Below are 26,005 nucleotides of genomic sequence, written 5' to 3'. Positions count from 1 at the left end.
AGTCCTGCGCATTGCGGAGGTCTGCAGCGACTGTGAGGGACACAGCGAGCCGCACGCAGTCATGTGGGAGGAAAGCCCATGACGTGACACTGAGTGAAAAACCAGAGGCTGCGGAGACTTGTCTCTTCATTTCATTTTTAACAAAAAGTAAAAATACTGTACATTTTTCTTCTGTGTGTGTGTTTCAGAATAAGGAAAGGTAGGAAAGGAGACACATCACCCTGTTAATATTGTTAGGATCAGAGCAGTGTGGGGCGGGGGGGATCATTAACTCCTTTTATACATCCCTACGTGGCTGCATTCGCTATAGATGCATGGCCTTGCTGGTTGGAAGACGAGATGCTGTAGAGTGAAACTGCAAAACCAGAGGAAAAAAATATTGAAGTTGGCCCGGCGTGGTGGCTCACGCCTGTAATCCTAACATTTTGGGAGGCCAAGGTGGGAGAATCACTTGGGGTTAGGAGTTCAAGACCAGCCTGAGCCAGAGGGAGACCCCGTCTCTACTAAAAATAGAAAAATTAGCCAGGCATGGTGGCACATGTCTGTAGTCCCAGCTACTCAGGAGGCTGAGGCAGGAGGATCACTTGAGCCCAGGAGTTGGAGGCTACAGTGAGCTATGATGATGCCACGGCACTGCAGCCTGGGTGACAGAACAAGATCTTATCTCAAAAATATTGAAGTTCCATATTAGTGTATGAGGATAGGAAACATAGTATTAGATGATATGAGTTTGAAAAGTGCTGTTAATAAATTTTTTAAAAGTAAATAAGTTGACTTAGTAAGTACACATTACTAAAAAAAAAAAGTATAAAAGAGCATCATATTCAAGATGTTTCATTTCAATCATTATAAGAGAAATGCAAATTTTACATATAACAAGATGCCATTTTTTTTTTTTTTTTTTTTTGAGACAGAGTCTCACTCTGTTGCCCAGGCTAGAGTGCCGTGGCGTCAGCCTAGCTCACAGCAACCTCAAACTCCTGGGCTCAAGCGATCCTCCTGCCTCAGCCTCCAGAGTAGCTGGGACTACAGGCATGCGCCACCATGCCCGGCTAATTTTTTCTGTATATATTTTTACTTGTCCAGCTAATTTCTTCCTATTTTTAGTAGAGACGGGGTCTCGCTCTTGCTCAGGCTGGTCTCAAACTCCTGAGCTCAAACGATCCTCCCACCTCGGCCTCCCAGAGTGCTGGGACTACAGGTGTGAGCCACTGCGCCAGGCCAAGATGCCCTTTTTTTAAAGAAATCTTTTGGGGGATAATTTTAGATGTACAGAAACATTGCAAAAATAGTACATTTCTGTGTAGCCTGCCTTCTGTTTCCCCTGAAACAGCTCACATAGCCATGGCACGTATGTCAAAACTAAGAAAGCAACATTGGCACATTACTATTAACTAAATCTCAGACTTCATTCAGATTTCACCTGTTTTTCCACAAATGTCCTTTATCTGTCCCAGGATCCAATCCAGGCTAGCACATTGCATTTAGCAAGATACCATTTTTTTATATATCAGATTGGCAAAGAGAAAACATCTGCTAACAGATGGTGCTGGCACAGCCGTGTCACATGCGGCTGGCAGGAGTGGAGAGCAGTTTGGCAACATTTATCAAATCGACAAGTGCCCACACCCTTCGACCTAGCAAGTTCTCTTCAGGAAATTATCCCACAGTTACATTTGCACAAGGGCACCAGGAAGCACATAAGCACGTTTATTGCAGCACTCTTCCAAACAGTAAGACTGCTGGGAGACAAAGTCATGGCTCAGCCGAACAGCGGAGCCCCGTGTGTGCGCCACAGATCAGACGAGCACTGACGTAGCGCCATCTCCGAGATACAGTTAAGTGAAAAAACAAGACGCAGAGCAGTGTGTACGGTATGCACCCTTGGTGTACAGAAAAGCGTCATTCTTAGTATGTGTACGCGCTGGTCTATTTACCAGCTATCCGTAGGGAAGTGAGAACGGCACCAGCGAGAGCCTGACACGGGCAGAGAGAACCAAGTCACGGGGAGACACAGCAAGTAAAACGTTTCACTGTATATTGTTTTGTAATTTGAATTTCGTATCATGTGAACATATTACTCGTTCAGAATTAAAATTCTATTTTTAAAATTCTCATTCTGATGCTTTTAATCCTAAATTCAAACCCGTACGCAGAAATTACTATACTAAAGACATATTTTGGGAAGATTTGCTTTTCCCTGAATGGTTACTCCATGCTCTGAAGCATAAGCGTGGGCATAACTTACTGAGCACACATTCATTTCGACTCCTCCAAACAGCTCTGCAGGGCAGGCGGGTATGGATGGCGCTGTTGCTGTCGTCCCCACCTTGCCCTGCTGTGCTATGGCAGGGCCGGCAGCCGCGGGCTGCGCTTCCCAGGCTCCCTTGCCGGCTGGCTCTGCCAGTGGCAGGCACTGGCGGGAGTCTGGAGGATGGGAGGAAGGGGCAATTCCCTTCTTTTGCCTCTGGTGGCACCGCAGGCCACAGTGGTGGCAGCAGCTGCTTGTCAGCGGCGCCTCCTCAGCGAGTGCAGCTTCGGGCTCCTGCTGGGTGGCTCAGTGGAGTTACAGTTTCTGGAAACACTATTTTTCCTTTTGCTCCTCCAGCCTCAGGGGGCATGGCAGCTACCTCCAATTACTCGTCGCTGGGTGCCAGTGTTGCCCTCTTCCTCCTGTCCTTCCAAGGCCTCTGTAAACAATAGTCTGTATTAGATTCCTTCTATTTGAAGTATCTAGGGTGGTTTCTTCCCTAATTAGACACTGACTGATATAGAGCAAATTACTCCTATTTTACAGTTGAGAAAACTGAAATTCAAAGAGAAAAAGTGGCTTAACCGAAGGCAAGCTAAGTGCCGCTCCCGCCCTCTGCTCCAGCCCCGCTGGTGCAGTTACTGGAACACACCGCACCCATCCACACTCCAGAGCTGTTGCATTTGCTCTCTCTGCAGGCAACAGTCTGTCTCGGGCCCTTTGTCTGCGCACTGTTCCATTCATTCAGGTCCCATTCCAGTGTTACCTTCTCAAAGAGACCTCTTCTTGCCACCTGATCTCCAAGTCACTCCATTATCTCATCCCGTTTCTCTTTTTCTTGGTAGTTAACACTTCTCGGAAATATTTATTTACTTTGCTGTTTGTCCCACTGGAACGTAAAGCCCACGAGACCAGGAACAGTGTTTGTCTTACTGTTGTATCTCTGTGCTTGAAAGAGTGCCCGGCACAGAGTAGACCTCCAATAATTGTTATAAGAATGAATGAATGAAAGTGGCAGATTATTTTTGAGCACTAACTCGGGCATGCCCTTCCCACTGGCCGCCTCCCTGCCAGCGAGCGGTTCAGGGGGCTCACTGCAACCTCAGACTCCTGGGCTCAAGTGATTCGCCTGCCTCAGCCTCCCAGGTAGGGGGGACTACAGGTGCCATCACCACGCCCGGCTAATTCTTTCTATTTATTGTAGAAACAGAGTCTCACTGTGTTGCCCAGACTGGTCTCAAACTCCTGGCCTCAAATGATTCTCCCACCTCAGCCTCCGAAAGTGTTGGTATTGTGGGCGTGAGCAATTCCACCTGGCCCGAGAATGCTGATAATAACATTATCACTTTCATAGGCTTGTGAAGATCAAGAATTAGATCACTTAAAATATAGAATAGGCCAGACAGGTCCGGGGTCCTGAAGCATAAAAGGTGGTAAAGCATGTTAGGCAAAGTATGGAACATGTGTGGGCCCGCAAATCCTCTGAATACACTGGCCTGGCAAGTTGGAGGCGGGAAGGGAGTACGTTGGAGATGGAGAGGCAATTTCCAAACTAAAGAAGGGCTTCTAGATTGTGCCAGGGAGCCCGAGTTACACACGCAGGTGATGAGGGATTGTGAGAGGATTTTAAACTAACAGAATGTGAGCTGTAAGGAAACCCAGGGGAATCTTCCAGATAGATGATAGAGTCACCTCTCCACCTGCCAGCCGTCCTCCTGTGGCTTCTGAGTTGCACCAACCCTGAGTGTGAAGCACAGGGGCTGGGCCTCTGGATCCCGGCTCTGGATTTGGAGATGTCCATGTTGGTTTCGCTCAGATATTTACAAGACCAACTAACACGTGTAGCAGCGTTGTCTGAGGGGGCAGGAGAGGGACTCAGAAGGTCACAAACTGTAAGAGATGCCTCCAAATAGCCCACAGGCCTGAGGCAGCAGCTTCTGCGTCTCTGGGTTCTGGTTAACCTTGACCCTCTGCAGCGGTGTCCAGACGGGGAATGCAGGTCCGGGCAGGACTCTCACCAGGTGGGAGGATGTGCCCTGCACTTTCCTTCACAGAGCTGACGGATGAGATTATTTACGTCCTCGTCGCCGCAGCCAGGCCAGGAGTGTGATGTGTGGCAGGGACTGAACGTAGTGGCCCTGTCTAAAACTGTTCTCTGCCGCAGAACCCTGTTTCCTCCACAGCAATTGTCATACATTGTAGCTGTTTCTCTTTGCTTTCAGACTCCCTCCTCGAGCACCTGCAAGCGGGGACCTCTGTGGCAGCAGGGACCGCGTGCGTCTCGGCCTCCAAAGTAGCCCCGGAGTCCACAGAGTCTGGGGGACGCAGCGGGAGCAGCGGCCGCCTCCGAGGAGGGCCCCGGCGACGCCGCCCGCCCCCCGATGACCTCAGCGGGCCGGGGCGGCGGGCAGGGCCGTCTGCCGCGCGGCGCCCTGGGAGTTGTAGGCGCTGCGCTCTCCGCTCCCCTCCGGCCGCCCGCTCCCGGGACCCGCGGGCGCAGCGGCGGTGGCGCCCGACGCTCCGGGCCGCGAGCCCCGGGGACTCCAGTTCGGCAAAGGCGCCGTGCCCCGGGGCGGCCCCGGCCTCCCGCGCGGGACCCGCCGGCCGGGCGCGGCGCGCTGCACTGTGGGCGCCGTAGTTCCGCCGGGCCCCGCGCGCGCCCGCCCCGCCGCGCGGAGCCGCGGCCCGGACTACATTTCCCTGCGGCGCGGCCGCCCGCCCGAGGCCGCCTGGGCGCGAGGCCGGGCGAGCGGAGTGTCTCCAAGATGGCCGCTTGGGGAAGGAGGCGTCTGGGCCCGGGCGGCGGCGGCGGCGGCGCCCGCGAGAGGTGAGGGCCGGGGACGCGCGGCTCCGCGGGCGGGCGGCTCGGGGGCGGGGGAGCCCGGCGGACCCCCCGGGGCCGCAGCGCCCTCCGGCCTGGGCCCCCCGCGCGCCCTTGGCCCGCGCCGGGCGCACGGGGGGCCCGTCCGGAAGGATCCGGGGTCCGGCGGGAGCGGGCCGGCGCGGCCTCCGCCGAGCGCCGCGATCAGAGGACCGGGCGGGCCGCGCCGAGGGGACCGGGCGCCCCCCGCAGGCCCCAGGGACCCGCCTGGCTGTTCCCGGGCCGGCGGGCCTCTGAAGCTCGCTGCCCGCCGGCCACGCGCGTGGCCGGCTCGGCCGCAGCCCCCGACGTGGCCGGGAGCCCCGAAGGCCGGGGCAGCCTGCACCGAGCGGGCGGCCGCGGAGGGCGGTGCGATCCGCACGTTTGCCGGGGAGCGGTAGCCCTCGCCAGACGCGTCTCCGGCCGAGGGCCGGCCACTTTCTCGGGGGTCTGTGGAAGCGCTCCTGCCGTGGAAGTCCTTTAAAGTGACCTTTCCTAGTGGATGATGTATGGCAGGGAGCTAGGAGCGCGTTTCTTCCGAGGCGGACCTCGATTTGGATAACTGATTTCTGGAAGGTGAGGTTAGTTTCCGTGTTTCGTGCTGAATTTGCAAGTTTTTGCCTTTGGAAAGCAGTTTCAGCGAACAGTAGCCGCTAGAAGCTGTTCAGCCACCAGAAGTTTGGGAGAGGATGTACATTGGTGGAGCCGCCTGGATCAAACTGGCCCATCCATTCTGCCAAGGCTTGACTGGTCTAGCAGAGGTTAGCCAGAAAGGAAAGGCTTTTTCCCCTCTTTTGGGGGAGGATTGTCAAACAGGAAAGTTCTCTTTCTCTCACAACTCTTCCGCATTATTCTTTTTCTTTGACTGATTCCACCCCATGTTCCTTGCTGTTGTCTGCAGGTGGCCTTCCCAGCCCAGAATATTATTCTTATTTGGCAGTTGTGATAGAATCCTTTAGCCTGCATTTTACTCTTGACTCAGAGTTATCCAACGTTGTCCATTCTGCATTTCCTCTTCCTTGGAAAAGCAGTGGCAAACTTATTTTTGTTTTTCTAACTCCTGCCTGGTATTTCTTAGATTAGACCCATTTAAAGAAGTTATCTCAGTGGTTTCCAGATGCCCTTAAAAACTAGCAAACGTTTTCAATATCTTTAATGCAAACATTAATCCCTTGGTAATAGGAAATAACCTGTTTAGAGAACTCAGTAACAGAGGGAAACATGCCCCCTCTTGTTGGATTTAAAACAACCCAAAAAGCCACATAGAGATGCCCCAGACATGGAATAGGGCCTGCCAGTGTAGGTTAAGCTTTTTTTGATCTAAGAAAATAGATATTGGAAATAACTTTTGCTTTGGCTTGAGACAAGTGTTAATTCCAAATGGAGTTTGCAAACCAGCAGCCCATAGGCTGAATCCAGTCCTTGGTTGTTAAGCCTCAATAGTTTTTAAGACAACTTAAATTAGTTGCCAAGAGATTTCACATAAAACGCTCCCTGAAGAGCCGGGTAGTAGTTGACACTTTTTGGTCAGGGCAGTGCCGCCCATTTCATGGCTCCTCACGCGACAGCTCGTCTCACTGCGCTTACCTGCCTGCTCTCTGCAGGTGTTCAGATGGCAACCTTTGGCCTGGAACTGAAGGCTCTACTCAGGCATGCAGATGCTGTGTGTCAGCCAGGAATGGGGCGTCTGGTTTTGTGGTTGGGGTGTCACCATTTCCCCTCCTTCCAGATAACGTGGAGGCTGGAGGTTCCCCTCTGCTTGGCTCTGCGGAAGGCCCCAGCCAGAGTGTGCTGGAGGAGTTGTTTCCCCAGCCCAGCTTCCCTACGGTGTTTCCGCGCTGAGCCCAGGATGGAAACACCCGCCGCCACGCTAGCTAGCTGACTTCTGGGCGTCCCTCCATTCCTGTCAGTTGCTGGTTACTGTTCAGGTGGAGTAGGCTGGATTAACTCACGGCCCAGCACCACAGATTATGAGGTCTGGGTGCATTATTGGCTCTTAGGACCGAAGTAGGCTGTTTATGGCTCTCTTAAATGACTTTGTTCCATGTCACATTTGTGCTGACTCAAGGCTCCACTCCACCATTATAAGAGCATTTTCCTGAGTTGCAGCACACACCTGGTTAGCATCTGCTTTATGCTGAAACTGAAGGACACTACACTGTTTTTGGATTGGGGCAGGAGCCGGAACAGATGGACACTCTGGGCAAACCTGCCAGATTTGCCAGCGGCTGCCACCTCTGAAGCATGCTTTGTTCTTAGAGGCCTGGTGCCAGATTGTCCGCAGGTGTGGCTGCCTGCAGCTGTCTGTAAATGGTGGACCACGGAGCACCAGTGTGTGGTTCTTGATTTCCTTTGTTCTTGAGTCTAGAACCACAGCTCTATAATTAGGGCTGAATTCACACAGCAACTCAGTAGCCACTAGCCACATGTGGCAATTAAATTTAATGTAATTAAAATTAAATAAATGAAAAATTCAGCTTTTCAGTCTTCACCAGCCACATTTCAAGTGCTTGGCAGCCACTCTGGCTGGTGGCTACCATGTTGGACAGCACGGATAACATTTCCCTCATTGCAGAAAGTTCTATTGCTGTGGACAGTGCCAGTTTCAACTAAAATAGGAGGGGTGGAAATAGCAAAATGATAGCTGCTTGCATGTTGACTTTTCTCTCCACTCCATTAAATCTAGGGAATCAACAGTGTTTGTAATGAAGAACATCAGACTCTGAGCTGTAACCTGAATTCTTGTCCAAAATTCAGCACACTGGCAGCGAGCACGTCAGACAGATTGCCACTTATCCTGTCGGCGTCTCTGAGACACACTTGCCCATCTAGGAAAGCACGGTGCCGGTATCTGTATTCTGCCACCGTGTGCCGGCCGGACCCGCTCACAGACAGCCAGCCCCGCCTGTCTTACTTGGGCTGCTTGGCTTCACTCTCTCAGGGCCCCTGGGCCTCCTGAGCTCTTCTCCGTGATTGTTGGAATGTGAGTATAGCCGTGTGCTCTGAGTTCCTGTTTTATAATCTCGTGAAGATGTGCTTGATCTGCTTCTGGTCACGATGCAAGGCAGCCCGGGGCGTTCAGAGGGCCAGGCGCACTGGACCAAACATTCAGGTTTTAGGATTAAGGGTTTTTTGTGGCCTTCCCTTCCCCGGCCTGTGCGGCTGTCTGCCCCAGCAATTTTTAGGCAGGCAGTTCCGTGGGGTTACTTCCAGGTCTTCCCATACGTGCTTTATTCCCCAGGACCTCTCCTCATATCTGTGAACTCAGATGTCCCTGGTCCCTGGTGGCTGCTGGAGGCTCATCCAGCTGGACAGAGGGGCCACAGCCTGTGGGCAGGTTGGCTCATGTTTCCGGGGTGACGGGTCCCCTTTCTGATCTGATCCTTCCCTTTTAGACTCTTAGGGTTTAGGGATGTTTAATTTCTCCCAAAAGACTCCCATTCTTGCTCTTGTGTGGAGGGACTTTTCTCCTCCAGGTCGGGGCGAGAAGAGCAGATGGAGGATTCACACCCCAGTGTGTGGATGTGGAGGGAGGGCTGACCTGTCCAGGGCGGTGGGAGCCGCCCGCCTGTGCTCGTCGGTGAGCGAGGGCAGCGCGGGGACAGCGTTCCATGAGCACGCCCAGGAGCCTCCCCGCCACTACTGTGTTCTGTCCCTAGTGCCAGCAGCCACTGTATGGGCACAGAGTTCTTGGGAAAAGCCAATAGCCATTTAGGAGTCATAACAGTTCTGTAGATCAGGGCTGTCCAGGAGGACCTTCTGGCATGACAGAGAAGTTCTGGCTCCCTGCCGTCCGTTAGGCAGCCGTTAGGTACATGTGGCTGTCGAGCACTTACAGCGTGGCTAGCATGTCTGAGGAACCGAGCTTTTTCTTCTATCTAATTTTAATTAATCTCAATTTAAACAGCCACATGTGCCTCACACTGGGGTGGTGCTTTGCGACTGCCACCTTTGGTTTGCACACCGGCCGGCGTCGCGTCTTCACTGCAGTTCTCTGGCAGAGCAAGGGCCTTTGGTCCCATTTGACATGAGGGAAACTGGCTTGGAGTAGCCAGGTGCTCTGCCCTTGGACACGAAGCCAGGAGTAACTGAGAGGGACTGGAACCCGGCCTCTGACTGCCACACTTGGGGCACTGTGTTGGTGTTCCCGGAGCAGGAGGGCTGCCCAGTTACCAGTGCGCAGAATCGGAAACTGGCCCCTTGTACGTGGTCGCCTCTGAAACAGATGAAAGTGTCAGGTGTCCCGTGGAAGCTCCTTGGCCTGCAGTGACCCGTCCTCACTGTGCAGGGCTGTGTGCCTGTGCCCTTCCGTCCTAGCTGGCCGTCGAAGCTGTAGCAGAGGCTCTTCCTACACAATCTTTCTGCCTTCTTTGGGTGCCTAGGAAGCAATTCTTAGTTTTCCTAGACCCGGGGGTGAGGTTGAGCCTAGCAGCTCCTATAGCATAGGTAATCAAGTGGCCAGTGTCTCTCCCCACCCCCACCCCCACCCCCGCACCCCCGCCCCGAGACAGAGTCTCACTCTGTTGCCCGGGCTAGAGCGCCGTGGTGTCAGCCTAGCTCACAGCAACCTCAAACTCCTGGGCTCAGGCGATCCTCCTGCCTCAGCCTCCCGAGTAGCTGGGACTACAGGCATGTGCCACCGTGCCTGGCTAATTTTTTTTCTATATATATTTTTAGCTGTCCATATAATTTCTTTCTATTTTTAGTAGAGATGGGGTCTCACTCTTGCTCAGGAGTTGGTCTCGAACTCCTGACCTCGAGCGATCCTCCTGCCTTGGCCTCCCAGAGTGCTAGGACTACAGGCGTGAGCCACTGCGCCCGGCCAGGATTTTTCTTTTCAAGAAAAAGTTTATAATTATTTTTCCCATTATATGAGAAACATGTGTTTATGTGGTTTTTTTAAAAATACAGAAAAGCTTGAAGAAAAAGAAAATTTAAAAGTTACCTGTGAGACCACCATCTGAAGAAAACCGCTGTTAATCTTTTTTCACATATAGGACCTTTGATCTTTCTTCCCATATATATTGTCTTAGATTTTTAAAAATTGTATGTTAAACACATCAAAAGTTACAACATGTGCAAGGTACTAAACTTGCTACAATGTGCCCGGCAGAGTGGTGCCATGCGCCTGCAGTCCCAGCTGCTCGGCCTGGAGACAGGAGGATCGCTTGAGCCCAGGAGTTCGAGGCTACAGTGAGCTATGATTGTGCCACTGCACTCCAGCCTGGGCAACATAGTGAGACCCTGCTTCTAAATAAATAAACATGCTACAGTGTGATTTCCTTTAAAAACAGAATGCTAAATGAAAGAACCCAGTCACAAAGACCACATATTATATGAATGCCCAGAATTGGCAGATCTATAGAGTCAGGAAGCAGATCGATGGTTGCCAAGGACTGGGAAAGGTTGGAGAAAATATGAGCGCTAATGGGCACAGGGTTTCTTTTTGAGATAGTGAAAATGCTCTAAAAGCAGTTGTGGTGTTTGCATAACTGTGGAAGTGCTGAGCCACTGAATTGTCCACTGTAAATGGGTGAATTATATGGACTGTGAATTCTGTCTCAAAGCTGTTATTAAGAAAAAAAAAAATCAGGCCGGGCATGGCTCACGCTTGTAATCCTAGCACTTTGGGAAACCGAGGCAGGAGGATCACTTGAGGTCAGTAGTTTGAGACCAGCCTGAGCAACATAGCAAGTCCCTGTCTCTACAAAAAATAGAAAAATTAGCCGGGCGTGGTAGCATGCACCTGTAGTTCCACACTCCTTGGGAGGCTGAGGCAGGAGGATCACTTGAGCCCAGGAGTTTGAGGTCGCATGAGCTACGATGGTGCCACTGCACTCTAGCCAGGGGCACACAGCAAGACTCTGTCTCCCAGAAAAAAAAAATTACAAATCAAAACTTGTAGGATGGCTACTATTAAAAAAACACAAAACATAAAGCAGAAAATAACAAGTGTTTATGAGGATATAGAGAGAAATTGGAACCCTTGTGCACTGTTGGTGGAAATGTAAAATGGTGCAGCTGCTGTGGAAAACAGTTTGGAGACGCCTCAAAAAGATTAAAAATAGAATTACCATACGATCCAGCAATTCCACTTCTGAGTCTATCCCCAGAAGAACTGAAAGCAGGGATGCAAACAGATACCTGTACACCCATGCTCCTGGCAGCATTAGTGTGGGCGAATGGATAGACAAAACGTGCTTTCCCGTACAGCGGAATACTAGCCAACCTTAAAAGGAAGAAAATGCTGACACGTGGTACAATGTGGATGAACCTGGAAGACTTTGTACTAAGTGAAACGAGCCGGACGCAGAAGGGAGAACATCATACATGATCCCACCGTGTCGGGCCCCACAGGAGTCGGGTCCCTGGAGGCAGGAAGCAGCGTGGAGGTTGCTGGGGCTGGTGGGAGGAGGAGGTAGCGCTTAGTGGGACCGAGTTTCGGTTTGAGCAGATGAGTCCTAGAGGCGGAGCGTGGTGATGGGTGCGTGGCCGTGTGAGCATACCTGGTGAACAGAAGTGTACACTGAGGCGTGGTTAAGATGGTGAATTTTATGTGTATTTTTACCACAGTTAAATGAAGTGCTAGACGTGTGTGCTCCCTGCCCAGCCTAAGAAGTAGAGAATGCCTTCACCTTGGTCCAGGTGCCCCTTCAGCAGAGGCCCCTTGCTCCTGAGCTGTCTCCACACCCCGCCCACCTTCGTGGTTGCCTGCACTTGACATTGCTCAGCAGCACGTCCTCTAGCTCTGAGAGGAGGCCGATTGCAGCGCCCCCTCCCATGGGCTGCCGGAACTCGTGGTTCTGCCTCTCGCCGAGGCACGAGTCAGCTCTGTCGCTCTCCCCCAGCAGTGCTGCTCTGAACCTTCTTGTGCAGCTCTTCACTTTGGGGGGTGCCTCCAGACTTTGGGGGGCCCCGCATTTGAGATCCCTTCAAGACCAGCCTTGCAGTGGTACGGGGTGGACCACATGGCTGGGTTTGGGACAGGGTGCCTAGATCCCAGGGGGCAGACAGGGCTGTCCTGCCGAGCTTTCATCATGCCCCCTTTTACCGGAATGCTGGCATCCCAGGGGAGACCTTTGCCGACTGCCCCCAGAGCTGACTGGGTGCTGCTCCAAGGTGGAGAGATGAGGGCCCGCAGGACACGGGAGACAGGCTCACGATGCCAGTCGCAAGTGCTGTGACCCTGAGGTGGGACACTGGGGTCTCCCAGGGCAGGGTCTGCAGCGGCCCCCTCTGAGGTAGGTGAACAGGTTGACACCCAGCTCCCCAGCGCTATCGGCTCAGAGTGCAAAGCCACCTCAGCACTGCAAGAGCACATGCCAGAGATCGTGCCGAATTCAGAGGGATCAAAAGTCATTAGTAAAAAGCGGCTTCCTCCCTCCCTTTTCTTTCCTGAGCCACTCAGGTCTCTCTCTAGTGACAGCCATACATCTCAGGACTTCGTGTGTCCTTTCAGAAATGCTCTGTGCACACAAAAGCAGTAGATGCTTTTTTAAAAATATACTACCGATGGCATACTGCAACGTCGTTCCGTACCTTGCCTTTCCCCTTGACTACGTTTCTTGCAGGCTTTCCTCCTGTGTCGGTGCTCTCCTTCTTTTTAACATAGACTTTTCACTATGTTCTCTTACTGGTCATTTCACGCCTGCAATGAAAAGCAAAAATACAGTCCCTCAGGAAGCACAGAGCTTGAAAGATTCTAACTAGTTCTTACTTTTTACGTTTCTTTTGTTTGTTTGTTTTGTTTTGTTAAGAGTCAGGGTCTTGCTCTGTCACCCAGCCTGGAGTGCAGTGGTGGGACCACAGCTCACTGGAACCTGAAACTCCTGGGCTCGAGCCGCCCTCCAGCGTGAGCCTCCCAAGCAGTTGGGGCTACCAGCCTGAGCCACATTTTACTTTTTAAAAAATCTGCTTCCGTGTACCAGGGTTCAGGTAGCCCGGGTTCTAGGCTGGTCTGTGGTCGGGGCGGACTCTGACAAGGGATCCTCTGGCTTTGTGTGCGCCTGTGTTTCGGCTTGAACCTTGGCCTCTCCTTCCTTGTTCATTATTATGAGGTCCTGGAAATGCACTTCTCTAGACTTCAGATTTTATCCTTTCCCAATGGAAACTGAAAATCCTTTTCCTTAATTGGCTTTAAAAGCAGAGTTGGTGAGTGTCTGGTCTCAGGGCAGTTGTGCCGGGCATTGCCTGCTGGGCTGACTTCAGAGACTGCCTTTGTTTGAAGGTGGCTGGAAGGTTCCTTCAGTGTGGCTGTGCTCTTTGTTTTCAGCTGGGTGTAGGTGGCTCCTATGGTAGACAGTGGAGTGGCCCGTCCACGTAGACACGTGGGCTCCAGGAAGCCGAGGCAAGGCTGTGGCAGGAAGAGGAAGCGGGTCCGAGGCGGCTCCTGGGAGGGGTGCGCTGGGAGCACACGTGTGTCTCCGCGTGCTCACTCACGCAGAGCGCCTGCAGCTGAGGGCAGAGGCCGCGCAGGCCAGTGAGGATTGAATACCACGTGTCTACGCACTGCCACTTCCTGTGCTGTGGGGGCTGGCGCCAGGCACACCTGCCGACAGTGGTGCGGTGGGAGCCTGGAGGGCAGCGGCCTCTCCCAGGCGAGTTGGGACATACCCACTAATCTGTCTTAAATGACCGGAGAGAGCCCCGCCCGCAGAGGCCAGGGAAGGTGGCCCGAGTGGACGTGGGTGCCAGCCGGGCGCACAGAGGGTGAGGCAGCTGGGGCTGGGGGTGGGCGTCTGCCCACGATGTCTTTCCAGGATGGAGCCGTCTGTTCCGGGGTTTCAGCTGGGGTTTCCTGAGCGGGCAAACTGTTCCCACCACGTGCAGAACGGCTACGGGCCTGCGCGGAGAAGGGCACGACGCTAGGGTGGATTCGGGCTCGGCAGGAACGTTCTGTGACCCCAACTCGACACCCTTGTTTTCCTGAGTGTCCAGAGGGACGAAAGCGCTTCCTCGGCGCGACAGCGAGGCATCCCCGACCTCGCGTGGGGGTCCACACGGGCGCGGTGACTCCTTTTCACTTGCACAGATCGGCCCGTGACGTGGCCCCTGCGGCCCCCGTCCTCGTCTGGCCTCTCTGCCTGTCTTGGCTGACGACTTGCCCACGACGGCATCTCCCGCCTGCCCTCGCCGCACACGTGGGGTCCCGGCCAGCCTGTCCCCACTGACTCCGTTCCCAGGGTGCCGTGTGTCACTCAGCCCTCAGCCCTTCATCCCCTGCCTCAGGTTTGCTTGTTTGCTGGAGGTGGCTTTTAAAACACTAAATTTGGGGAGCTGGGAGCACCCCCTGAAGTGGCCTCCCTCCCACCTCTCCCTGCGTTAAGTCCAGATGGGGAAAGGCCACAAGGACTGTAAGGGGAGGACCCTCCTCCTCCCGTTCCTAATCCTAAACTCGCGGTGCAGTCTCCGCGCGGTCTTGCAGAGACGCTGGGCGGCCCTGCTGGGACGGCGGCCCCTGGCGGCTGGCGCGGCAGCAGAAGCTGCTTTTGGCAACGTCCCCTGTTTGGGAGGCTTGTCTGGCCCCCAGGGAAGTGATTTCTCCCCAGCGCACACAGTTTAATTAGGGCCTGGGATTTAATTAGGAGGCTTTGCCTTAGCCCAGCCTGATTACAGTGACTCTCCCACGATAAAGAGCGCCTTGCCCGCGTCCAAGCCGGTGCCCCTTATGAAAGCGGCTCCCACCGGGGAGCGGAGCCCCTCCGTCTGCACTGGTGGGCACAGGTTGGCCGCAGGGGAGCAGTCCAGCCGCTTCTCCAACCAGAGTGAAACCTGCCCCTTAGGTTTGCGTATTTGTTTGCTGAAAGTCAGCTTGGAGGGTGGCAGACCTGCCCGGAAGCCGCAGTGGGAAGGGGTCCCTGTGGTGTCGGACTCTACAGTCGTCCCTTGTCCTTTAAGTTTGCCCCTGACAGTCAGATTTCCACGCCCTTCGTGTGGAATTGCTTCCACCTGTGAAGGGGGCCGCGTTCCCTGATGCCAAACTGAGGTTCTGGGGGTGACCTTGTTTTCAGCGTCTTCACTAGTCCGCACCGTGCTGTGCTCACTGGCCAGGTAGCTCTGGGCCCAGCTCCCTGTGTTCCTCCACGCGGCCACTTGGAGTGTGCGTGCCCAGGGCGGGCTGGGCCTTCCTGTCTGTGCACGCTCAGGGCCGTGCTGCTCGTTGGCCACTGAAGGAGCCCAGCTCCGGTCAAGGACAGTGGGAGCTGCAGGTGGACGGGCCATGTTGACCCTTGTGTGGCCTGGTACACCGTCCCAAAGCCTGCGGTGACCGCCAGGTCCCTGGGGCCTCGTCTCCTTTGTGGTGGGGTCTGACCAACCTGGGCTCTGGGGGTTGCTGAGGGGAGGGGCTGCCTTTCACTGAGGCACATGACAGAAGGTGGCTCGCACAGCCTGCCAGCAGCAGCGTGGGTCAGCAAGCGGCCCGTCCTGCGGAGCTCTGTCTAGCGGGTCTCTCCAGAGGTTTGGGTAAAGGAGGCATCTCAGCAGGTGAGCAGGGGAAACAGTACATGCTGCATGACAGTGTGAAGATTCAGAAAGACCCGGATGGGTTGAAACGAGCCACAGGAAATATGATGAGGGATGTACAACCGTGTGTTTAGGTCTGCCCGACACAGGTGTGGGAAGATTCACACCACTTCAGCCCATGGTCACTGCCAGAGCTGGGGCCAGGCTGCTGTCTGGCCTTACAGCAGAGCTGAGCCTTCCGGAGGGTTCTGGATTCCTCTTTTGCTGGTTGAGGTCAGGTCATCCATCTCCGGCCCCAGGGCGAAGGCTGGGGACTAGATCAGCCCCTTGTGTGGGTCTCTGTGGACAGTGTTTTTTACACGAGTGAGAAGCAGCATTTATTAGTTATCAGAGTCCTGGGCCTACAGGGCCAGAATGGTGGCCCTGTCTGGGCTGGATGTTCAAGAAGCCCCTCGGGTGACCGTCCTGCCTGCTGACTTTGAGAGCCACTGCTGTTCCTGAGAGTCTCTGTTCAGTGAAGGGCTGCTTTTGCTATGCAGTGGGCTGGCGTCCTGGGGCTCCACGCGGGGAGGAGCTGGCGAGAGCACTCACGGCCAGAGCAGTGTGGGTTTCTGTGGGACGAAGCGTCCTTTTCTGCCTTTTATTCTGCAGGCTCAGGATGTCTGTGAAGTGTGCAAAGGCCGGGCTGTTTGGCATTACCTGTCCCAGGGCTCTGTCGGTTTTCACCGAAGAATCCTCCTCCTGTACTTGCCCTGTTAGCCAAGAGCAGCCCCCAGCCTGTCACCTTGCGCTGCCGCTGAGTGCCTGTTCGTGTGGTTCTGTGCTGAAATCGTTTGTTCCCCTGCGGGCTCCTTTGCTGACCCACAGATCTCTTGGTCCATTGCATTAGGCCAAGCACCAGGCGGGGTGCAGATTGTAATTTCTCATCTTCTTAGACAAGAGGCACTCCTTTTTCTGTGTGTTTTTATATTTTACTATTTTATTCTTTCAGAAGAAAAATCTTTGCTGATTATCTTGTGTGTTGGGTTTAAAGGAGATAAAAACGTAGGTGAGACAAGCCCTCCAGAACGCAGGCTTTCTGTGGAGTCTGAGCCTCAGACTCGCCCCAGCAGCTTAAAGAAACACAGTTAAGTGTTCTCAGCCTAACTGTCTTTCTTGTCTCTCTCCCCGCCCCCTGATCAAAAGGGTGAGTTTGTCGGCCACAGACTGCTACATCGTGCACGAGATCTACAATGGGGAGAACGCACAAGACCAGTTTGAGTACGAGCTGGAGCAGGCTTTGGAAGCCCAGTACAAGTACATTGTGATCGAGCCCACGCGCATCGGCGACGAGACGGCGCGCTGGATCACCGTGGGCAACTGCCTGCACAAGACGGCTGTGCTGGCGGGCACCGCCTGCCTCTTCACCCCGCTGGCGCTGCCCCTCGATTACTCCCACTACATCTCCCTGCCCGCTGGCGTGCTGAGCCTGGCCTGCTGCACCCTCTACGGCATCTCCTGGCAGTTTGACCCTTGCTGCAAGTACCAGGTGGAGTACGATGCCTATAAACTGTCCCGCCTGCCCCTGCACACGCTCACCTCCTCCACCCCAGTGGTGCTGGTCCGGAAGGACGACCTGCACAGAAAGAGACTGCACAACACGATAGCACTGGCCGCCCTGGTGTACTGTGTAAAGAAGGTTTACGAACTCTACGCCGTATGATTGCAGCAGGGCAGGGAGAGAAGCAGAACCATCCGGTGACAAGAGACAACAGAGTATTCAGATCGCCACAGTAACATTTTGCGCTCTGCGAGGCAGAGGAGCCTGGGAAGGTGTTTGGTTTATATTTGTTATTTTTTAAAAAATAACACAGATCACGGGTGTACCAAGGGTTTTTTCAACTCATTACACTAAGACATGGATTTCCATAACCCAAGAGGGGGCTCTGGGGCCGCGGAGGTCTGGCTGGGCAGGGGAAGGTTGACGGCAGCAAAGGCTACTGAGGGGTGTGAATGCGCTTGGGGGGGCTTCGGAATATTGTCTGACTGTACCTTTCAGAGCCAGCCGGAAGCTGTTGACCATTAAAATTATGAGAATTTCAGCTCCCACCGTTCTCTTTCCATGCCTCTGCTGCAGCTGCTGCTGCGTGTGGAGTGAGCAGGTTCCGTGGACGCTGCCCTGGTCCTCACTGCAGGGGGGCTGCCACTTGCTGGGAGGACCGGCCTGGGTCCAGGGTGGTTCCTGGGCCAGACTCTGCCCAGAGGCAGCCTCCTGGCTCTCCCTGGCCTTGCCGCTCCCAAGGCCAGCACTGCTAACGCACTGTTCAGGGACGGGAGGATGAGGCGGCGAGGTCTAGCAGTCACCGAGTCACCATTTGGGGCCACTTGGGAGTTCTGGAGCCCAGGACCCTTCCTCCAGAGATTCTGATTTAGGGAGACACAGAAACTAACATCTGCATTTTCTTTAAGGCACCAAAGCTGTCTTCACCTGGGCTGTGTGGGAGGCTTCGAGGGGGGCTGGTCGGGCCATTTTTGTAGGGGAGATCCAGAGCTTTTACTAGATTTAAAAAGGGACCCACAGCTCACAAAAAGTTTAAGAGACTTTGATTTAATTCCGAGGGCCCCATAAATACTCATCACTCAGTTGAATGTTGGTGGCAAAGTGGTGTCAGGTGCACACGGTTGTTGGCATGGCAATCTTCGGCCACCTGAAAATGGTAGAGCGAACTGCACTGGCCACACGAAAGTGAGCCCAGACAGAGATACTTCATCTCCACTGTGCAGCATGAATTGAAATGCAGGTGCCCATGACCCCCGGGTGTCCGAGTGCTGGCTTCCCAGCTGCTGGGCACGGATGGTGGGTGTTTGTAACCGACAGGCCCAGCTATGGAAAGGGGGCCCCACGCCTGGCCTGGACGTGCCCTGCCTGCAGATCAGATTTCATGGGACGGTGGCTGAAAGGGACAAGCCAGACAAGATGTAGCGACCTCAAGTCAGCTGAGCAGAAGCCCTCACCTGAAATAGAAATCAGGTGCAAACAGGTGGCTCTCCCACCATTCCCCAGGTTACACGGAACAAAGTGATTCCTGTTGGGACTAACCCAGATTCTGAAATGCCACCTTAGTTACATGGCCCCTGGCCAGGGAGACGGGGATGAGGCACCTTTGTGGACAACAGGGCAAAGGTTTGGTTGCTTGAGGTGAGGTGGCAGGGAGGAGGGCACCTGTCTCTGCTGTCCACACTGGCCTCTCTGTTCTGCCACCCTCCCGCTTAGATGAGCAGTCATGGCAGAGTTGCTGACAAGTGGCTTCACTCCTCTGTGACCTGCCACAGTGCTTTTGAAGAAACAGCTTTCAATACCTGCCAATTGAGAGAAAGCAAAGGCCAAGTTGCCTTGGCCCTCCGGTGCTAAATCCACATAGATAAGTCCTGTGTGGACCATTTCAGGGAACAGATCATGTAATTAATCTAGTGAATTCACCTAGTGTTAACCACCCACCCCCCCGCTCCAACTTCAGAGAAGAATGAAGAGCTGTTATGTAGGACAGCTGACTGAGCAGCAGAGCCCCAAGCCTCTTCCCACTGCATCTCCTCGTTAGTCTCTTGCTCCGTCCAGAGTTTTCACATCTGGTTCAGCAGCTGTCAGTCCCTGCAGGCGGAGGGGAGGGAGGTTTGCTGTGCGCTGGGCAGGTGCCCAAGGGGGCTGTGCCTTCACCGCTTCCTTGACTCACTGATGAGCTACAGCACCTGAGCACCGCGTGGAGGTGCTGCTATCTGGAACAGCTTACTGTTTAACTTTCTAGTCTCTGGTTCTGGCACGAAGCACAGGCTAGCCTGTTTCTGCCCTGTGACCAGTGAAACGCCAAGAGGCCTGAAGAGCAAAATGGAAAGTGTCCTTAGGCCGGGTGCAGTGGCTCACGCCTATAATCCTAACAGTCTGGAAGGCTGAGGCAGGAGGCTCTCACTTAAGGCCAGGAGTTCGAGACCAGCCTGAGCAATAGAAAAAGTAGCCAGGGATGGTGCCATGCCCCTGTAGTCCCAGCCATTCTGGAGGCTGAGGCAGGAGGATCGCTTGAGCCCGGCAGTTTGAGGTTGCTGTGAGTTATGATGATGCCACTGCACTCTACTCAGGGTTGACAGAGCAAGACTCTCCAAAAAAAAAAAAGTGTCTTTGAACTTTATTACACATCTGAAGGCAGAACCAATTAAAGATGGTGCTTTTCAGGCCTCCCTACCAGAATTCAAGGATGAAAGAGGAGTCAAGTCAACAACAGAAAAAACAAAACACCACCTCTGAGGACAGAAAAGTGAAACTGGAACAGTAGCAACATCATTAGCAAATTTTTCATATTCAAACACTGGTTTGAAAAATCGAAGAGCAAAGTGAAAGGTTGCTTAAGGCTTGAGCTCTTTGGGATGGAGGCTCTTTGGGCGGCCAGTGTGGGTGGGTCTCGCCCACCGGAAGGTGCTTCATCTGTTGCTCGAGTTATGACAACTCTAAAGGCTCAATAAGCCAGTGCTTTCCAAACCAGTGCTCTCTCCAGGAAGGGACGACTCCTGGGATATCCAAGATGATTTCAGGACACCAGCTGCAGGCCCTTTCAGTTCCCAGCTCTGAGGCCAGGTGCAGTGTCTGGGTTAGTGTGTCGTGAACACCTCTCTAGGATTTGCCAACCTCCTCAAGAACTCTGCCTTTGGCAAACAGCTTTAGCTAGCTAGATTTTAATGATTGTTCAGTTTGCATTATATTTTTATCTATTTATATGGTGGAATATAAAGCCTCTGAAGTTTTAGAAAGTGAGTTTTTTTTAAAATATTAGATAAATAAACACCCAATGATATTGAGATATGGCTAGTTTATCACATCAATCTCCAGCTGTTAACCATTTAACGGAGAGGAAACAAACTTTAGAAATGAAGTTGACCTGCTCAATAAGCCTCAACCATGTGTTTCTAATAAATCAGAAAGGTGGAAGCAGGTGTTCTTTCTGGCTACAACCCAACTGGTTACAGCAGCTAACGGGTATGCAGGTTAAGTAAGCCTTTAGTGCCCTCCATGCTTTATGCCCCACGCCACAGCTGTGAGTCAGGTCTTGGTGGCTCCTACTCCCTGGTCATAATAACTCCAAAACCAACACCCTCAACAACATATCTGTGTTCCTGTCTCCTGATGGCGGAGTAGGCTGCTATTAAACTTGCCTTCCTCTGAGGGCAGTCCTCACATCAACCTCCTCCAGGTGCTGACCATTTTAGTTAGTGGACAGGACGGGACAGCACCTGGCCACAGGCACCCTGAAAGCCAACAGTGTCCAAGGAGAGAGCTTGTTTCCATGCGGAGGGAGAGCGTCCTCTATCGCTGCCATTGCTGAAAACCAGCTGAGCGCTTGGCATTTTCGTTTAACTTGAGACTCAGGCTGAGCAAGCAGCTGCGGCTGAGCTGTCTTGGTCCCAGCTCTTGCCTGCCTCTCCTGTCTCTAACGTGAACACTAAGAAGACCCTTCTCTTCCATGTCAGGAGGGAGACAAATGACTTACATGGAAAATGAAGAACCGGCCGCCATGTCGGTATCCACATTTCACCGAAAGGCTTCTGGAACATCCAGTGAGCGCTGCGAGCCGGGGCAGGTCACCAGGTCTGATCACTCGCTCACTGTCCTACTCCCAGGAAACTTGCAAGCCTCCGACACCCTAACCACAGGCTGCCTGTACCAGTTCATCATCTGTCAGGGGCAGTTGTTTAAAATACAAGCCCAACAGGGCCAGAGTGAGGACACAGTACAAGATGTCAGTATGATATGCCAGGAGATTTTATTCCAGCTTGGGGAAGACTACAATGGACCCACAATTTCAACTTTTAGTTTCACTAATAGGAAAATTTTCTTCCTAAACTTTAGAAATGAAGCTGATCCTCTCAGCCTCAATCATGTATTTTAATAAACCAGAAAGGTGGACGCCGCCTTCTCTCTGGCTACAATCCAGCTGGTTACAGCTAACAAATGGCTTCCGTCCACCAGGAGCCCCGGTGCTGCTGCAGAACTGCTTCCACCCGGCCAGTTCCCGACTGGTTCATTTTCTAGAGAAAACCTGGGGCCACGCAGGGTCTCCTCTCCCTTTTGGCTGCTTTTTAGGAAACTCCTCTTCTGCGGAGAGACATGCCTGGCATCCTTCAGGGCTGTGGCAAGAGTCAAGGAAAACTGGGGAATTCCTATCAGGTGCTGAAGCCGGCATCACTTGGGACATGCCAAATGACCCATCACATACTGGCCCATTTTTTATTTTTATTTAAAAAAATTTTTTTTAAAGGCTGGTCAAGTGGAGCAGTGGGAGTGGAGAAGGAACAAAGGAATCTGTGACTGGTTGTGATCAGTTAGTTGTAAACACCCCTGCACTCGGACCAACCACTGGCCCATTTTTTTATGTTGAGCAAGATAGCACAGGACCCCGGGAATGGATATAACTACAGATTTCCTAAAACTGCAGCCTTTTTCCTTGAAGAAGGTAGTCAGTCTCTGGAGCTGGTCTCTCTGCTAAGAGAGTTAGGTAAGTGGTCTTGGATTGCAAGTCAAATATGACAACAGCTGGGCCAGATGATACCACGTCTTCTGATCCAAGATTGAAACAATTTCTAGCAGTTGGTGGGGCTGGAATTCAAAGGATGCGTAGTTCTAGGCCTTGAGGATCTGACTCTTACTGTTCAAGCCGTTTATTTCATATTTTTGGAGGTAAAACCCAGGTTCCCTGTTTGTTTCTTAAGTGTTACCCTCAGCCGTGGAAAGCAGCTTGTTGGCTTTTTGCCTCCCCTCTGCCAGCAAGGACCTAGCCAGGGGCCTGCACAAGGACCGGTCCTGAATCTTTCCCACTTGTGAGACAAACCACCGAACCTCGACAAACGCAGTTGTGCCCCGTAGGTGTCGCTTCTCTGCCCCGGCGCTGGCTGGTCGGAGCTTTGGCTCTGACGTAGCACTAGGAGTTCTTGGCTTTCCGCTCTTTTCTGGCCCTGGAGGCCATAAGGCTGAAGAAGAGCCCAGGAGCCAGAGTTCGAAGATAAATGGCCAAGGAAGGCAGCAGGTCGGCCAGGATCACATCCTTCTTCTTCTTCCCCACGGCAGCAAGAACATCCCGGGCCACCTCCACAGGGCTTCGTCCCTGAGCTGTGGTCTTGTCCATAACTAAAACAAACAAGCAAACGAAACACATGAACTTGGAAGCAGAAGTCCCTTTCTCTCGAGGACCTGAGCTGATGTGAGCCATCAGTCACTTGCTGCCCTTCCCACCTCGAAGCACCTCCTGCTGTCTGTCAGAAAGCAAGCTGTATGCCACCATCCCCGACAGTTTTGTACTCCAAGGAAACGGGGGTCCATTCTGCGGCTTGCTGTGGTCAGTGGGGGCAGGGGGATGTGGGCGGGACGTGGGCACCAGGCAGGCTGGGAACCCCAGTCAGCGCGTGGAACCAAAGCAGCATCCTCCCCACTGGTCTCTGACGAGGGCAGAGGCCGGGGGCTCCTCAAAGAGTGAGTCACTCACACCGCAGCGGGAGAGGAGCTTCCTGACTTGGGAATCAGCCAATGACCACGGATGCTGTGCCGTCTAATCTGTCTCAGGGAGCTTGGCTCCAGGGCTGCCAGGCGGGGGTGGGGGCAGCGAAGACTATGACCTGCGACGGCTCTGCAAGGTCACCGAGGCAGGAGCAGACAGGGACGGCCCAGCTCCCAATGTCAGGTAGGAACTGGAGGAGGAACGGGAAGAAATCCTTGGTTTGTTTTAGGTGCTAGAAGGGACAGTGGGAGAGATTAGGAGGTGTTAGGTTAACAGCAACCGAAGTTCCTTCTCAAGTAATCTAGATAATTTTGCCAGCAAAGTAGGACCAGCTGGCAGGCACAGCAGAGGGGCCACTGGCTCAGAGCCTTTGAAACCAGTCCTAAGTTGTCCAGGCTGCCCGAGCTCCCTCGCTAGTATCTGTTCTGTGTTTTTCACAACACTGAATAGGAAGTTTCTGATTGTTACTTATTTTTAAATGCTGCAGGGAGAATTTTTAAAACAGTATGTCATAGGTATAAATAGGTATGAAGCTGGAGGAGGCCCCAAGCCCCTGTCCGGTTTCTGTTGTGGGGAGGACAAGACTTGCTGCGTGAGAGAGCGGCTGCCACCGGGACCCGGGCGGGGCAGTCTTGGTTTAGGCCTGGCTGGTGTGGGTGCAGGCCCAGGAGGCCCCCGGCAGATGCTGCAGCACAGACCCCAAGGGCTCACATTCAGGGGGACAGGACACAACAGGATGGTACCTGAGGGCTGGGCAGGCCCCGTTCCCAGTATGGGAAAACAGAGCCAGCTCCCGGGGCCCCAGCACTCCCGGGTCAGCTGGTCTCTGCCTGGCCGGGGCCTGCATGCTGGGCCAGCCGCTCAGCCGAGCGCTGACTGCAGGCTAGCTCCCTGCCCGCTCTGCCTGACGCACGCTGGAGGTTTCGAGCCTGCCACACCTGGCCCCATCTAAAAACCGAGACGTCAGTCATTTCTCCAGCCCACTGTGTGGAGACCCTTAAGGTCAAGCCCCTATACCTGCCACGAGATTAATTCACTTAACCCTGATCCCGATAATACTCCTTGGGCCTTGGGGTCTGGGAGTGGCTTACCTGGAAGTCTGGTGGCATTTCAGCTTGGGGACTTCCTTTCTGCCCCTCAGGGTCCCGCCCACAGGCGTCCTGTTCTGAATGCTGTGACTTTCAGGCTAAGAGTGGTTTATGGTGGGGTAAATGAAGATTATTCAATAGTCCATATCTATAACTAACAGCCATGTCAAGGTTTTTTATTTTACAAATTATATCCAAATTAAAATGACCAAAGAATCATTGAGGTTAGAGCAGTATGTCTCACTGTGGCCGACCAGCAGATTTTCACAGGAGAAAAGAGAAACTGGGCCTCACCTCCATATCTGGACCCATCAGCAGTGACGGCATTCAGAGAGAGGTTGGTGTGGATGTAGCCAGGGCTGATGACAGTCACCTCGATTTCATACTGCTCCATCTCTGCGCGCAAACAGTCAAAGAATGCCTGGGTTGCGTGCTTGGAGGCAGCATCTGCACACGTGGAGGAGAGGCGGGCGAGTGAGCGCCCTGGGGTGGGCTCTGCACCCACCTATCCAGTCCCATCCACTAGCTGGTTTTATAAAACCTGGTTTATAATTTAGGGTTACAGCGTTACAGCAATATTCACCTCCTGGTTTTGAAACGTGCACTATGTCGTGGTGCTTAGGAAACACACCGACGTAGTTGGGAGTAAATGAGCATCATGTCTCCAGCCTCCTTTCAAATAGTTCAGGAAAAAAATTATAAACGATATACATATATAGTTTATATACATGTACATATGTTAATGAATTATAAACTATATACATAAATACGCACACACAGAACATGATAAAGCAAATAAGGTGAAATGTTAACTGCCGGGGAATCCGCACGAAGGGTACATGGGAGTTGTTTGTGCTGTTCCTGCAACTTTTCTTTAAGTCTGAAACTATTCCAAGTTAAAAGTTAAAAAGACCAAGTTAAAAAGGCTTAATGCCTACTGGATAAAATATTTAAATAGTACAGGAGGACATAAGTAAAAAGTGAAAGTCCTCCTGTCTTCGATTCCATTCCTAGAGGTAATCAATGCTAACAGTTCCCTGGGATTTATGTTTTATATATCCCACATACATACAGGTGATTTTACACATAAGTAAATTTTTTTTAGAGAAATGACCTCATACTGTTCCTGTCATTCCTGCGAGTAGCTTTCTCCACCTGGCAGCAGAGGGGACACCACCATGCTGGCCCTGCAGACCTGCCAGGTGGCTCTGGCTGCCCGGTCCTCCCCGGGGTCGCCAGGTGGCAGAACTGGCCCTACCAGTGGATCTTGGTGGGTTGTTTTCGGTTTGGCCCCTGCAAAGCACGCCACCAGCCAGCACCCTTGCCTGAGAGTGAGTGAATGAAACCCATGCCTGGCTTCTTTAGCATTTCATTGGACCAACTTCCAGGTGGCAGCCTTTCATCTAGAAGAGCTATAGAGCTTGGTCCACCTCTGAGAAACGGAACCATGTCTGCTCCTCAGCAAGGGCAGCACAACCCAGTGAAAGGTGCTCTGAAGGGGAACACGGGGACCCTACAGTGTCGTTCTTAGGAAACACATCAGCATCTCCACAGAAAATCAGTTTCCTCCAATTCAGAGTCCCAAATATTTTAGCTTTAGGAAACAAGGGACATCTGTCACCCAGGAAAAAAGGCAAGGAAATGTTGCAAGCAAGTCTCAGCGTCTGAGCTTGCTGCAGTGCCTTGCTGGGCCTGCTCCTTTGGTTGGGGCAGAGTTGCTGGGGTCTGGATGCGTGGGCCGTGGTGAGTGCACAGAACTGCTTCCGTCAGCCGTGATTCCAGGGGTACAGCCCAGGCCTAAGGAGTGGGAAGAGTGGGTCATCCTGGG

At 53.0% G+C, this 26,005-nt stretch overlaps 2 protein-coding genes across 8 annotated transcripts in view; one reads left to right on the top strand and one right to left on the bottom strand.

Moving 5' to 3' along the window:
• The first annotated feature begins 5,007 nt into the window (after window positions 1-5,007).
• TMEM11 (transmembrane protein 11) lies at window positions 5,008-17,656 on the top strand. 2 transcript variants are annotated; one of them, XM_069483188.1, is made up of 3 exons: window positions 5,008-5,078; window positions 7,798-8,094; window positions 16,761-17,656. In XM_069483188.1, coding segments are annotated over exons 2-3 (519 nt in total). In that variant the 5' UTR covers window positions 5,008-5,078; window positions 7,798-8,092; the 3' UTR covers window positions 17,278-17,656. The 2 variants fall into 2 exon arrangements, with proteins under 2 accessions (XP_069339289.1, XP_069339288.1); XM_069483187.1 differs by lacking the exon at window positions 7,798-8,094.
• A 4,809-nt stretch (window positions 17,657-22,465) lies between these two features.
• The window catches only part of DHRS7B (dehydrogenase/reductase 7B), a 39,734-nt gene continuing 36,194 nt past the window's right edge, over window positions 22,466-26,005 (bottom strand). For 5 of the 6 annotated variants that reach the window (XM_069483182.1, XM_069483181.1, XM_069483183.1 and 2 more), the window contains 2 exons: window positions 24,472-24,624; window positions 22,466-22,722 (listed from right to left, as the gene is read on the bottom strand). In XM_069483182.1, the coding sequence (XP_069339283.1) occupies window positions 22,517-22,722; window positions 24,472-24,624 (359 nt within the window). In that variant the 3' untranslated portion in view covers window positions 22,466-22,516. The remainder of the gene's footprint in view (window positions 22,723-24,471; window positions 24,625-26,005) is intronic. The other variant, XM_069483186.1, reaches the window with a different exon arrangement.

The sequence above is a fragment of the Eulemur rufifrons genome, chromosome 9, assembly GCF_041146395.1.
Source record: "Eulemur rufifrons isolate Redbay chromosome 9, OSU_ERuf_1, whole genome shotgun sequence".
Classification (NCBI taxonomy): domain Eukaryota; kingdom Metazoa; phylum Chordata; class Mammalia; order Primates; family Lemuridae; genus Eulemur; species Eulemur rufifrons.
The sequence above is the reverse complement of the archived record's forward strand: the minus strand, read 5'-3'. Positions and strand labels throughout refer to the sequence as shown.

Excerpts from the sequence above, each read along its gene's own strand:
- TMEM11 (XM_069483187.1), top strand. The coding sequence starts at position 5,017 with ATGGCCGCTTGGGGAAGGAGGCGTCTGGGCCCGGGCGGCGGCGGCGGC. Across the intron at positions 5,079-16,760 it reads GGCGGCGGCGCCCGCGAGAG|GGTGAGTTTGTCGGCCACAG; the intron begins GTGAGGGCCGGG and ends CCTGATCAAAAG.